The sequence below is a fragment of the Arvicanthis niloticus genome, chromosome 1, assembly GCF_011762505.2.
Source record: "Arvicanthis niloticus isolate mArvNil1 chromosome 1, mArvNil1.pat.X, whole genome shotgun sequence".
NCBI lineage: Eukaryota > Metazoa > Chordata > Mammalia > Rodentia > Muridae > Arvicanthis > Arvicanthis niloticus.
In genome coordinates, this window is record NC_047658.1 from 115,903,517 (window position 1) to 115,918,897 (window position 15,381).

The window sequence follows — 15,381 nt, forward strand, 5'->3', positions numbered from 1 at the left end:
GTTCTGTAGTAATTTCTGAGATGACCCCATTTACCACAATTAAAACATTTGAAATCTTGGGTCATCTCTAGGTTTCTAGTTGCAGTTTTTCCTATTACTGACATATCAGCTGAGTGAGATCCAACATCAGCTGTGTATCTAATCCATTCATCTATTGATGCTGACCTTGCCCTCAGTGGTCTGATTACTTCCTTGCACTCAGCAGTTGCATTTTCAAAGGCTAAAGACTCAATTATTGCCTTTCTTGCTACTGAATCTGATATACTCCTTTCGACAGCTGAGGTTAGCCTTTGTAAAAAGTCAGGGAAGGTTTCTTTTGGCCCTTGTATGACTTGAGTAAATGGTTCAAGTCTCTTCCCGGATTCTGCAACTTTGTCCCAGGCATTTAAGGCTGACAATCTACACAATGCCAGAGTTTCTTCATCATATACAGCCTGCACCTCTATTTCAGCAAAACGACCTTCACCAAGCAGTTGGTCTATGGAAATCTCTCTTCCTCTGGCTCTATTTTGTCGTGCTATCTCCCTCGCCTCATCTCTCCACCATGCAACCCATTGTAAATTTGCGGCAGGTTCTAATATAGCTCTTGCCATATCTTTCCAGTCTTGGGGGATTATTCTATTTTTAATAGCCCAAGAAGTCAGAATTTGTTTAACAAATGGTGAGTGCATACCAAAATTATTGACACTCTCCTTAAATTTTCTCAGATCTAACACATCCACAGGTTGCCATTCAAATTCCTCATAACCCTGTGGGTAAACAACATTTGGAGGTCTTTGTTGTACCGTAACCGGATAGACCAAGGTGTGTTTTCTAATAACTCTCGGTTGACTTTCTCTATTTACTTCTGTCTTAACCTCAGTATTTTCCTCAGCTGAAAATTTAAATTCCTCCCTTAAGGTTTGTATACCTGCTTCATATGTTTTTTTATATTGTAATTGTTTCCATTCCTCATTATTTTCTATCTGTTTTTCCATCTGATCTGTGAGCTGTTGCATGCTCTGTTCGATCATCTTTTCTAGCTCTTGTCTCCCAGTTTCATTTTCATCTTTCTGTCTCTTATTCTGATCTAGAATTTCTTGTCTTCAATTCATTATTTTTTATCTGTTTCTCCATCTGATCTATTAATTGCTCTATCTTCTGTTCAATTATCCTTTTAATCTCCTGTCTCCCACTTTCATTCTCATCTTTTTGTTCCTGTAACTTCTGTTCTAAGCCCTGCTTCCATTCCTTATTATTTTCTGTCTGTTTATCCATCTGATCTGTGAGCTGTTGCATGCTCTGTTTGATCATCTTTTCTAGCTCCTGTCTCCCAGTTTCATTTTCATCTTTCTGTCTCTTATTCTGATCTAGAATTTCTTGTGTCTTCAATTCATTATTTTTTATCTGTTTCTCCATCTGATCTATTAACTGCTCTATCTTCTGTTCAATTATCCTTTTAATCTCCTGTCTCCCACTTTCATTCTCATCTTTTTGTTCCTGTAACTTCTGTTCTAAGCCCTGCTTCCATTCCTCATTATTTTCTATTTGTTTCCAAATTTCATCTCTATCCTGTACCAAAAGTTCTATTGTTTCTTGTAATCTCTTTTCCAAAGCAAAGAATTTTTTATCTAGAGCTTTGTCTTTTGAGAAGACATAGTGTATCAAAAAAATAAATATAGCAATACTGATAAATAATAAAGTGTTCCCTAAGTTGATTTCTGTCAAACCATTTGAAATATCATCATATAAAGCCCAAAAGATATCCATTGTTTTTGTCATCTTTATCAAAATATGGGTTTTTTTTATATTAAAAAATTATCTGGTTTGGAGCCCTCAATTCACTGTTTCTACCTGAAAACTACCTCGCAGGCAGCTGTTTTCTAGGATCAGCAGTCCCTCATTACAATTCGTTACTCTAACCTTTCTATTTATCTGTTTGGCTCTCTTGACTCAGAGCAGCCTGCAATTTACTCCTCGCAACCTTAAAACCTTTTACATCTATTTATCTGTGTCTATTCACCTTTTTTTAATTTAATTTTTTAATTTAAGTGACCTACTGGTCTGGCTACAATAACTTTTGTTTCACTGTTGAATTTTCGGAAGACCCTTCTTTCAGTTTTCACAGGGCAGTGAGCAAGCCCAGCTGTAAGCTGAGTGCTGCTCCTGACCTTGGCCGTTGGGGAAGTTTTGGTACTTTGTAACTTTTCTTTTGTTTTTTTTTTTTTTGTCTCAAGTTAGTTGAGTTCTAAATAACACGTTGGGCGCCAATTTGTTGCAGTAAATCTTTTGCCCATAGGGAGTCCAGACTTGATACACAAGTCAATAAGTATCAAATGAATGCTGCATGCCTAGATTGGGCAGATTTACCATTAAACTACACTATTCCCCGGCTATGAGAGCTCTTAACAACTTGCGGTTTCCTAGGTCAAGGTCTTCTTCGTCTTCTCTCTCTCCACCAACTGCCCTCTAGCTTCGGCCAACTGCCAACTCCGCGCCGCCTTCTTCCTTCTTCTTGGCTCTCCTGGTCTTCTCCTTTTCCTGCCTCTGGCTCCTCCCACTCCTCTTCTACTGCCCAATCACTGGCTGTAGCCTTTATTTAACAAATTTGATTGGACAGAAGGTTTACAAGATTCACTCCTCCTTCGCAGCCCCTCCCAGGAGTGGAGTTACCATGACAACAAGAGGCTAGGGCTATCCACCACATTTACCAGCTATGTAATCTTTAAGGATGTATTTAGTCAGGTCCCTCCCCTCCCCCCCCCCCCCCCCCCCCCCCCCCCCCCCCCCCCCCCCGCCACTTGGTATAGTTCCTATGAGAACTGATCTTGGAGGATTTCATGTGAACTAGAGAGAAGTATTCTTATTTATTTATTTATACTTCCCATTTGCTGCTCTCCCACTCCCCCTCACAGAGTTCCTCCCTTAAACCCCTCCCCTTCTTTTCTGAGAGGGTGGGACCCTCCCTAGGTATCCCTTCACCCTGACGCACCAAGTCTCTATAGGGCTGGGCACTTGAGAAGAGTATTCTTAGGATTCTCACAGGGCTGACTCAGAAAATGAAGCTGATAGATTACAGTAGCAGAGACAGGCTTCCAAAGCTTGCTCTTCTTCCTTGGTTCATCCAGGGCTTTGGGTGCTGGCCTCTCTGGGCCACTGTGACTTAGATGGGGAGACATTTGCTGACAGGGACAGTCTCAACTTCATTTTACACTGCTTGCATTGACTGTTGTTCGGTCACTCCTCCCTACTGTGAGGCATTAGGTCTTCTGGTGGGCAGCATCTGGTTTCTTTCCTTCATTAGTTGAATACAGCGCATCAGCTATGGAATATGTCCTTGTCAAGGGCAGTGGACATAGAGGAGCAGCAAGCACATCTCTAGCTAAGCAGGTGAGGAAGGCCATATTGCCGGTGTTTGCTGAGCACGCCCAAGGGTCTGAGCCACAGTCTGGCTTTAGTGAGTGTAGAACAGCCACTCTGAGGAAGGAAGCAGGCAGGGTATGAGATGAATGTCATTAGTTCCTGGTTCCTGTGTGACTGCATTAACGCTGGTGGCACACTTTTAGTTCCAGCACCCTGGAGATAGTTTAAGCTGGTCTACAGAGAGTTCCAGGATAGCCAGGGCTACACAGAGAAACCTTGTCTTGAACAAACAAACGAACGAACGATAGAAAATGCAATGGTGCTGTTCACTTTTAATCTCCCCTGTCAACTCTCCCTTGACAAGCCTCCAGCCACACCCAGAGGTGTGAGTGCCTCGAGAGTGCCTTAGCCACACCCAGAGGTGTGCCTCGAGAGTGCCTTAGCCACACCCAGAGGTGTGCCTCGAGAGTGCCTTAGGCATTTCTTAGCCTGAAATCAATCATAATAACAGCTCATTAAGAAATGTTGCCTTTGCCGGCAGTGGTGGCGCAGGCCTTTAATCCCAGCACTTGGGAGGCAGAGGCAGGCAGATTTCTGAGTTTGAGGCCAGCCTGGTCTACAGAGTGAGTTCCAGGACAGCCAGGGCTACACAGAGAAACCCTGTCTCGAAAACCCACAAAAAAAAAAAAAAAAAAAGAGAAATGTTGCCTTTAAAAAGGTTTTTTATGTGTGACATGTTATCTACACATAGCACAATGCAACAATAAACAGCATTATAATTCCTGCTTATGTGGCCCTCTGTTAGTGGCCTCAGAGCTCCTTAATCACTAAAGGGAACTTAGTTAGGTGAGTTTATAGGGATAGAAATGACTGGAACAAAGTGATTTTTGGAAAAAATCAGGTTCAAACATTTGGGAGAGAACAGTAAAACAACAATATCATCAACAACAACAACCACAACAACAAAACAAGACCCACAGACTATGTGAATAACAATAACTTTTGTCGGTGAAAGCATTCTTTTAGCAAACAGAAATAGAACCTGCAGCATGATGTTGGTCTACTCTGATGCCTTTCCCCTTCAGGCAGTTTTGAACAAGTGTTATTTTTCCCTGATAAGAGTAGGGAATTCTAACCAGCAGGCAGAACTTATATAACCTGTCACCAAGCTATCATAACACGTTCTTAAGTACATATTAAAAAGTTGTATGTATGTATGTATGTATGTATGTATGTATATATGTATATATGTATATATGTATGTATGATCTGACTGTACCATTTTCTTAGCACCACCAGGAGTAACTAGATACTATATTCAATCCTAATCACTCTCTTTGTGTACAAAGTGTGACCACAAACAGTGGGGTTATTGTTGTGTGCCCTGACAAAGCGTCTTTTGTCTGAACCAGTGGTATCAGCATTTGTTCTTACATCATGGCTTTCAGAAAAGAATAAGGGTCATGTTGTTCCTCCTCTATTACCCGATTTTTTTCCCCTCCTGACTCAGCAAACACTGGATAGAAATGGGGTTTCTGTATGAGTGTGTGTGTGTCTGTGTGTGTATTCCTGTGTGTCTGGGTGTATGTAGAGGCAAAAGGTCAACTTCTAGTGTCATTCTGTAGGCACTGTCCCTATTTTTTAAATGAACAAACAATCAAACAAAGACAGGATCTCTTGCTGGCTTGGAATTTGTCCACTAGGCTGAGCAGACTGACCAGCAGCCCCAGGAAACCGGTTTTCTCATCTCCCAGCACTTGGATTACAGATGCATGCCTCCATTCTTGGCTTTTTATGGGATTTTGGGGGATTGAACTCAGGTTTTTGTGTTTATAAGGCAAGCACTTACTCACTGTTCCACCTCCCCAGCTCTAGATACTTAGCAAGGTAACCCCATAACACCATGACTTGAGGCCAGCCCACAGTCAGACCTCTCTGTCTGATAGTACCATTCAAACATCCATCCGAACTGTGTTAACAATGAGGGAAGACAGGAGATACAGAAGATAGACATTAGGTAAGGAGCCAATGAATGGGGTAAGGGAAAGGGGTTTATTAATGTTGAGTGTCATTGTGAGATGAACCCAATGGGCTGTTTGAGAGTCACCAGTACCCATATCTTCTGTTGTTTCTACTTGACATGATCAGATTCTCCAGAAAAGTCTTCCAGGCTTGAGTGGAGGGTGACATTCTGGGAACAGCAGAGGGGTCTTGGAGGCTCACACTTAGGATGCTCATAGTCGCTCAGTGCCCTGTTATGGTTATGATACAACATGATACAACATGCATGTCTAGACGTGGAGATCCTGAGAGCGTCTGTTTTATTCTGTTCAGAGAACATTCACGCCTCTGCTGGGAGAGCTTTCTTTCTCTAACTAGAGTTACTTCTCAGCTTCTTTGTCCTCACTGAATTATGTTTAAAACAAATGTCCCAAGGTCTGGAGAGATGGCTCAGCCATAAGAACTAGGCTCACAACAAAAAAAAGTAAGACCTCTAATTAAAAAGAGAAATCTCTGTGGTGCTGGGTAGTGAACTCAGCGTCTTCCCCATGGTAGGTCATTGTTCACCCATAACTATCTCTCAGCCCAAACAAATGCTGTCTTTTATTTCAGTTGGGTTTTAGGAGGGAGTGGAATTTGACAAATGTTTAGCTTTTTTCCTGCACCCCCTCTTTTGCAATGTTTCGTTTTCTGTACTCCATAGGAGCACAAGTCAGATTGTCTCACATCTGCATTACATCACCTACCGTTACTAGTGGGATTTATTTAAGAATAGACTGATGGAAACAGGTGCAGAGACTCACAGCCAAATTAGACCTCAGGGAATCTTGTGGAAGAGGGGAAGAAGGATTATGGGAGCCAGAGGGGTCAAGGACACCACAAGAAAACCCACAGAATTAACTAACCTGGGTCCATAGGAGCTCACAGAGACTGAACCGCAACCAGGGAACCTGCATGTGCCTGACCAAGGCCATCTACGCGTATGTTACAGTTGAGTTGCTTGGTCTTCATATGGGGCTCCTAACAGTGGGAGCAGGAGCTGCCTAATCTAGTCTCAATAGGAGAGGATGAGCCGAGTCTTACTGCAACTTGCTATGGTAGGGCTGATTGATATTCATGGGTGGCCTCCTCTTTTCTGAAGAGAAAGGGAAGAGGAGTGTGTTGAGCACAGGAGGGTGGAGAGAAGAAGTAGGAGGAGATGAGGGAGGGGAAATGGTGGTTGGGAGGTAAAATAAATAATACATGAATGAATGAATGAATGAATGAATGAATGAAGAGAGGTTCAATGGCTCACACCTCACCTGTAACCCCAACGCATGGCGGGTGGAAGCAGGAGGACCAGGAGTTTAAGGCCATCTTTATTGTGCTGATTAGTTTTATATCAACTTGACAGAAATTAGAATAATTTTGGAATGAGAGAACCTTTACTGAGAAAATGTCCCCGTCAGATCGGTCCGTGAGCAAGCCTCTGGTGTGGTTTCTTGATTGATAATTGGTACAGGAGGGCCCGTTTCACGATAGGCATTAATACTCCTGGGCTGGCGGTCCCAGGTGTTAAGGAAGCAGGCAGAGCAAGCCATGAGAAGCAAGCCTGTGAGCAATGTTCCTCCACGGCCTCTGCATAGGTTCCTGCCTTGTCGTCCCTCAGTGATGGAGCATTACCTGGAAGTGTAAGATAAAACAAACCCTTTCCTCTACAAGTTGCTTTTGGTCACAGTGTTTTATCACAGCAGTAGAAGCTGTAACTAAGACACTTGGCTACAGAGTGAGCTCAAGTTTGAGGCCAGTCTGGGATACACACAACCTTTTCTTTAAAAATAAAAATAAAGAGAGCAGTGGAATAGGGGCAACTATGCTTTGGCTCTGTCGGTCTCTTGGTGGACACCAGAGTCCATACAGAGAAAGAGCTGGGTGTGGTGTCATGACTTTAACCCTGGCACTCAGGAGGTCAAGGTAGGAGGCCTTGAGTTCAAGGTGCTACATAGCAAGATCTTGACTCCAAAAGAGAAAAACAAACAAACAGAAAAATAACAGTAAAACCCAGCTCTTTAAAGGGAACACCTCCAAGCCTGGCAGGCCAGACACTGGAAACATGGTGTAAAGTGAGGCCCTTGCTTCTGTGGAGGTCAGAGGTTATTTATTTATTTTTTTGAGTTCTCAATTGCAATTCCTTCCTGACTTTTCACTTGCCCATTGGCTGGCCATCTTGACCATCCTGCTGTCATCCCTCTGTTCTTTCCATAGATGCCTTACAAAGATTTGTAGGCTTTAAATAGTCCGGGGCTGCATCCAGGTTACCATTTTGAGTCCATGTCAATTCCAGGCCAGCTGGTTCTGTCCATTCCTTTTCTCACCCAGCCCTCTCCTTCCCATTGACCCTGCCAGTATTTGTTGGCTCTCCAGTTTGGCCACTGGAAGCGAAAAGGGCATGTGAGGTGCCATGAGCAGAGTGACCCTGTTCAATGAACAGCCTGTTCCCACACTTTGACACAGAACCTGACTCAACCCCTTCTCTGTTGCAGGTCAGAGATGCCGTCAAGGCGGTAGGCTTTGCTGGAGTGGGCTTGGCGGCCTTGGGCCTCGTTGGAGTCATGCTCTCAAGAAACAAGAAACAGAAGCAATGAGCTGAATGACTATCCAGCTTTAGGGCCCTTCTTTTGCTAGCGGGTTTGGAGTTTGATTTATAGATTCTACTGCTTTATAATTAGGTTTATTTTCGCAACATACAATAAACCACAAGAAGGGAATTTTCATGGAGGATGATGCTGCAGTAGCTACCTGGTGTGGAGTCTCTGGAGGGAAGCTTGGGGCTCTGTTTTGAGTAACACCTTTTTCTGGTTGGTCTTTTTCTTTGCTATGTTACCCTTTGTATTGCAGAAAACAGAGTTCTGCACTGTTATCTCAAGTGAAGTGCATTGTTGTGTGTCAGATACTGTGGTATGCCAAAGGATACAGCCTGGCTATACAGAAATGGAGACCTCAGATAGCCAGGGATCTTGGCCTAGAACTTGATCCAACATGGCACTTTGAGATTCAGGAGCTGGCGTTTATGGATAGTCAGTGGATTGTGAAAGACAAATCCTCTAGGGTTGGGCCTTTAGCTCAGTGATAGAGTGTTTTCCTGGAGTACATGAGGTTTTAGGTTCAATCCCTGGTATAATCCCTTTCCACAGAGAAATTCAGGATACACTTGGGTGGTCTTCCTAAAGCCTTCTGATTTCCTTCTGCATTTCAGGTCTGTTCTAGTTAGGTTTCTATTGTTATGATAAAGACCTGAAACAACTTGGGGAAGGAAACATCCCTGGTCACAGTCCATTGAGAGAAGCTGAAAGAGGAACTCAGGCAGGAACCGAAGCAGAAGCCATGAAAGGTGCTGCTTACTGGCTGGCTCTCCATGGCATACATCTCATTCATTGGAGCCCTGGTCAGGTTTGACATCTTGCTCTGTGACAGCTTTCTTCTGACTTATACATATCTTTCACAGAATTCACTTGTGCTTTCTGAGTTCCAGCACTGAGAGAATAGTTTTCTTTGGCACAGGTTCCTTAGGGTTTCATGTCAGTGCTCAAGCTCCCCACACCCAAGGGACCCAGACCCAAGTTCAAACGGCAGGTATCTTGATGCTCCCACCCCCCAGTGTGGCATAAGGTGAAGGGGACACACAACATTCATAATATTTAGATAATAATAATTTATTACCTAAATTAATAATGGGTTGGACAAGGAAAAGAACAAGAAAAAACAAGCACAAGGGAACTAAACAAAAACTTCACTGTCAAATGAGGAAAAGCAATCCAGGGCCATAGAGAGGGCTCAGAAAGGAGAGGGGCTTGCTGCCAATTCTGTTGACCCACGTTTGATCCATGGGATGTACATGGTGGAAGGAGCAAGCCAACTCCCAAAAGTTGTCTCCTTCACTTATGGACCATATGTCTGCATGCAATACATAAGTAAACACAATAAAGAATTAAAAAACAGACTTTAAGGCAAAAATGATTTACTACACAGAGATTGTGTGTACTACATGATTGTACAAAATGATTGCTGCACAGAGAGAATAAAATAGTCCTGATTAAAGTTTCAACTCAATTAAGTATATACTAATCCTAAGTTCATTTGCATTTAATAGTCTCAAAGTAGACTATGAATTCTTGGTCACTAAATTGACAATTTACCATTGTAGTGGGAGATCAAAATGATATGGGATCTGCTTAGATCCATCACAACTCAAACACTAGGTCAATGCAAATGACAAAGATTTATTGTAATCAAGCTGCTACTGATTGATCAGGGCCACAGAACAGACTTGGAAGCTGACCTGCGACCTCAAGTCAGAAAGTTACAGAGCGTTAAAGCTTGAAAACCACAAACATCTGTGCCAAGTTACAGTCACATTTTCCCTCCAATCAGGATTTAGGGACAGGGTATTTCCTTAAAAGATGTCTTTATGGTACATGTATCCTGTTCCCATTGGTTGGGTTATTCAACTATGGCAGGGCAACTTATTTAACATTCATGTCTGAATGTGTCTACTAGGATGCTAGTTATCTATGTACATCTTTCTCTGCCAAACTGATTGACAGTTACCCAGGGAGGTTTTGGGAACTTAAACTTTATTTGACCCCTATTCAAAATGAAAGTTTTATTTAAAATGGCCTCATTTTGGTTCCTTCTTACAAAAATCATATTTTTGAGGCTGGAGAGATGGCTAAGTGGTTAAGAGCACTGGTTGCTTTCCCAGGGAGCCTGAGTTTGGTTCCCAGACACACATGGCTGCTCACAACCATCTGTAACTTCAGGACCAGAGGATCCGACACTCTTTTCTATCCTCCATGAGCACTGCATATACATGCAGGCAAAGCACCCACACACGTATAAAAACTAAAAAAAAAAAAAAAAAAAAAAATACTGTGTATCTTCTAAGACCTGATAATGCATCATAAAGATGTAAAAAACAAAAAAGTTGTCAAGAAGCAGTTCCAATAGACATGCAGCATAACTGTGAGACACACATTCTAACTACGTATGTAGGCACATTTATAACAAAATTGATGATACACTGGTGTAGTGGTTTGAATAAGAATGGCCCTCATGGGTTCAGACGATTTCTTTGTATAGCCCTGGCTGTCCTGGAACTTGCTCTGTAGACCAGGCTGGCTTTGAACTCACAGAGATCTGCCTGCTTCTACTCCCTGAGTGCTAGGATTAAAGGCCTTCGCCACCACCACTTGGCTAGGCTCTTATATTTTAGTGCTTGGTTATCAGGGAGTGGCACTACTTGAGAGGGATTGGGAGGCGTGGCCTTGTTGGGGGAAGTGTGTCACTGGAGGTGGGCTTTGAAGGTTCAAAAGCTCAACCAAGCCCAGTGTTGTTCTCTCCCTGCTGCCTACGGATCAAGATGTAGAACTCTCAGCTACCTCTCCAGCACCATGTCTGCCTGCATGCTGCCATGCTTCCAGCATGAGAACAATGGACTAAACTTTCGAACTGTAAGCCAGCCCCAGTTAAATGTTTTCCTTTATAAGAGTTGCCATAGACACGGTGTCTTCACAGGAATAGAACACTGAATAAGACACCTGGTGTCTTGGTGTTACAAATGGCCGGCAGGGGTGAGGTGAGGTGGGGGTGGTTCCTTGTTCTTTCCTGATAGAAATCACAGAGAGGCAAGATCCAACTCTTAATGTTGGGACCCTGAGATTCAGAGGCTCACAGGCTGAGTTTCCAAGCCCAGAGGTAGACAGTTCTAATCTCTGAGAATCAGACGCTTATGATTGCAAGCTTCCAGAGCAGGGACTTGCTGTTCTTGGTAGAGGGTCACTGCTAGACAGTCACTGCTGTGGGCTCAGTGGGCCACAGTCAGCAGCTAGTGTTACAGCTTCTGAGTGTCAGGACTTACGGCTTGTTTATCTATGATGACTCCACTGAGCTTTCTAGCAATTAGAAAAAAATCCCAAAGGCTCAGCTTCCACAAATGACTCATCAGAATCACTCATCTGTCACAATAGCTTCAGCGTCTCTGTTGTCTCTTGCCCTTTCAACACTTCTACCATCTGCAGCTGCCTTTTTTTTTTCTTTTTTTTTTTTTTTTTTTTTTTTCTTTTTTTTTTTTGAGACAGAGTCTCACTATATAGCCCTGGCTGGCTTTGAACTCACAGAGATCTGCCCTCCTCTGCCTCTCAAATGTTGGGATTAAAGGTGTGCACCACCCTGACCAGCTGTCTCTGGCATTTTGAAGTTTTTATCTTCACTGGAACTCTTCAAATTCTTCTCTCCTGGCACCGCCCCCCCCCCCCCCCCCCCCCCCCCCCCCCCCCCCCCCGTCAGATCTCAGAACTTTAGGCATCAGGGCCCTAAGATCAGCCTCCTGGTGTCTGGTGACTCACAGAGTTCTTCAGCTGCCTCTACACTGTGTTGGCTGTTGGTGTCACTGGAAAGCCCCAGTGTTCTGCTTGTTTTTGTTGCCAGCTCAGCTTTCATTTCCTGTGTTAAAGACCACAAGTAGACAAAAAGCCTACTTGGGAGACTTATTACTGAAGGAAAAAAGGCTTTCCAACTACCCTGAAAAGACAGAAAAACAAACTATTTTTGTAGCCAGAAAAGGGGCAAGGCACATTTGTGGATGCTTCAAAATTCCCACCTATCACTTAATGGTACCTAGTCCCAATCACTGGCCCTGCATAAGGACCAATCACAAGATTTCTGGGAGATCCTTGGAGCAAGGCCTTCTGCAGTGGCAGCTGTACCTCCAGGGGAGTATAGTTTCTTCAAGACACCATATTTCTGGGCTGCCATATTGTGGTGATTAGTCACCCAGAGAGGTGTTGCTTGGTTGACAACATGCCACCCAAAGTTGCTGATACAGGGAAGTATCTGACATTTGCCAACTAAAGGGTAAAATATGTCTGACAAAAGTCAGCTTATCTGAAAGAAAAATACACATGAATGGTGCTTACAATAGCAGCTTATAATTAACAACAACATTCCTAGCAGTATTTGACAGTGTCTCAGCTCAGAGCTGAATACTCTTATAGAATGCTAGGTTATCCTATCTGTCTTGTATTGGTGACATCGTTTAAAAGTTAAAGGCACCTGCTACCAAGCCCGCTGACTTGAATTCAGTCCCTGGGATTGTTGCATAACAGTCTCCTTTGAAACTGGAACACTCCATCCTGCAGGGGAGCTTTTTAAGCAGGGAGGTTAACTATTTAAAATAGCTTCAGGAAGTCCCTGAAACTGATCAGATTCACTAGACCCCTCCTTCCCAAAGTAAGCAGTAAAACTGCTGAGAGTCACTCTCAAACAAGCTAAGGTTCAAAGAGGATTCTGTCAAGCAAAGCTAAAAAGAAGACTCTGAGATCAGATCAGCTGCCTGGAAGAAGCAGAAATCAGCTGAGCTGCCTGGAAGAGGTTTAGACAAACTGAGTCACTTGGAAAGGACACTCTCCAACCTGGTGAGCTGCTTGCAGGCTGTGGAGTGAGCTCCAGGCTTCCAGCTTTTGTGAACTATCATCCATACTGGGGTGGGCCTTGGTGATACAGCTGTCACTAGGTCATTTCTGCTTCTCACCTTTCCCCCATATTCCTGTAATTGGTTTACCAAGTTGGGCTTCAGTGGTATCTGTATTTTGGTCTGTTGTGGGCTTCCTATCTGGGATGAGTAGATATGTATATAGCATCTCCCTAGGAAAATTTTTGATGCACAACTGGAGCCTACACGATGGGAGGAGAACATGGACTCCCAAAAGTTGTCCTTTGACTTGCACTTGTGTGTCACGGCTACATACCCAGAGATTGTCAGAAGCCTGAGAACTGTAGTCACAGGTGGTTGTGACATCTCTCCCAGCACACATGGGTTCTAGGGAACAAGAACTGCAAGAGCAGTAAGTGCTTCTAATCCCCGAGCCATCTATTCCCTGTACACAGCATTTTAAAGGGGGTGGAATTGAGTTTCTTTTTGGAATAGCTCCTATGTGGGTCAAAGGTTTTTTGTTTTGGATAGACTTTCATGTAGTCCAGGTTGGCCTCTAATTCATTATGTAGCTGAAGGTGACCTTTTCTGAGCCTCCTACCTCTACCTCTCAAACACTGGTATTATAGGTGCATGCCATTATGCTTTGTTTTGGGGGGTCTAGGGGCTGGACACAGGGCTTCAAGCATACTATGCAAGCATTCTACCAATAGTGCGACATCCCTGACTCAATAAAGCTTGTTTTCAATCAGATGCACAAGACTACTTTCTATATCCATTTAATTATTTATTTTTACATTTATTTATGTGTGTGTGTGTGTGTGTGTGTGTGTGTGTGTGTGTGTGTGTGTGTTTGTGGTAACACCTTGGGGCTCCTGTGGAGGTGAGAGGACAATTTCTAAGAGTTGGATTTCTAACTTTGTTAGTTATTTGTCTTGGTATTGGGACAAAAGTTGCTGAACAGGAGCAGGAGGAGACTGGTCCTATTCTGTCCATAGTGAGATGCTAGAGTGAGAGGTCTCCCTGCTTTAGCTCATTTTCTCATTCTAATTCAGTCTGGGACCTTGTATAGGAATGGTGCCTGCTACATTTAGGGTTGTTTTTCTCACTTCAGTTAACCTAATCTAGATAATCCCTCATGCACATGCCCAGAGCATTTGTTTCCATGGTGATGCTATATTCCATCCATCAAATCAAGACTAACCACCATATCAACATAACACTGCAATTTATAAAATAAAATGTTACAATCCAAGTTTTTAAAATTTTATTTGTTTTTGTGGCTGCGGGAGCAAACCCAGGACAAGCATATGCAAGGCCTGGCTTTTTTTTTTTTAAGCCTCAAATGCTCATGTCCCCAGAAGGTATGATGAGTGAGGAGACAAAACCAAACCTGCCTTTCACATGGCCAGACTATCTCCTGCCTCTCAGATCTGCTCAGGGTTGGTAGTGGGAAGACAGCCTGGCCCTGGGATTACAGAATTGAATTCGACCTCTGCCATCTGGGTGATCACAGTCAGAGCGCTTGAGTTTCTGCTTGGTCATAATAACAGTTGTTGGCACTTTTGAGTGAGTCCAGCTGAGCTGCCTGTAGGTAGTGGTGGAAGTCCATTTCAGAGTGACTTCAGACACACGCAGAGACCCCATAAATAAGTGATCGCCACTGGGGCACAAGAATGTGGCACTATGTTCTGGATGCAGAATGAAGACATAATCTTCAGTAATTTCAGATGCTTTACAAAAAGTTTGCTCAAGGCAGGATCCTATTGTTCACATGATAGTACCATGCAACATGAAATCCAACCCAGAGGCTGGTCTCTGTTAGAATCCAGACCAGACTGCTGCTCCGGCTGTGGGTAGCCAGCAGCCTGCCCTTTTCCCCAGTCTTACAGGCTCTGGCAGGCACCCTTCTCAGGACTCTGTCTGCAAATCTGATAGGCTGTCCATGGCATGAATAATTCTTCAAATAAACTTTGGATTCCCAACAGTCCATCTCAGTGTCCCCCTTGAGCCTCTCAAATAGGAGTCTCATTCAAGTACATCAGTAAAGAAACAGCCCCCCCCACTCCCATACAATCTGCTCCCTCAGGGGTGGAAGGTTTTCTAATATTTTAGCTAATCCCCGTGGGTAGTCTTCATTTTACAAGGAGAGGTCATTTCTAAGCTCCAATGCAGATTATCAAGACCTTAATGTTTCCTAGGAAAATTCATCTCTAGAATTCAGTGTTGCTAGTTAGAAAAATGTCTGTGACCAGAGATGAAGATTTGCTTTCTAGTCTCCACCTCTGTTAGCATAATGGCAGCTGTCTGCCTCTCTCACCCCCCCGCCCCAACCCCTGTGTGTGTGTGTGTGTGTGTGTGTGTGTGTGTAATCTTCCTCTGCAGGCACCTGGGAAGTTCTCAGGGGGCCATCTAAATTGCTGCACATTGTGCATCAGGCAGCAGGGGTACATAGGGTCTGACAAGTCCCAAGGAAAGAGGCCAGCTGGGGCTGTCTAAAGAACAAAGTAGACAGAGAGGGTGAAAAACGTTCTGTGCGTACAGATTTATAAAATTACTTATTTTTTTTA

General features: G+C 43.6%; 1 protein-coding gene across 1 annotated transcript in view; it reads left to right on the forward strand.

The window, feature by feature from the left end:
* Positions 1-9,322, forward strand: part of LOC117706069 (phospholipase A and acyltransferase 3) — a 43,848-nt gene extending 34,526 nt beyond the window's left edge. The window contains exon 5 of the mRNA XM_034498909.2: positions 7,866-9,322. Coding sequence (XP_034354800.1) covers positions 7,866-7,967 — 102 coding nt within the window. The 3' untranslated portion in view covers positions 7,968-9,322. The remainder of the gene's footprint in view (positions 1-7,865) is intronic.
* Positions 9,323-15,381: the final 6,059 nt, after the last annotated feature.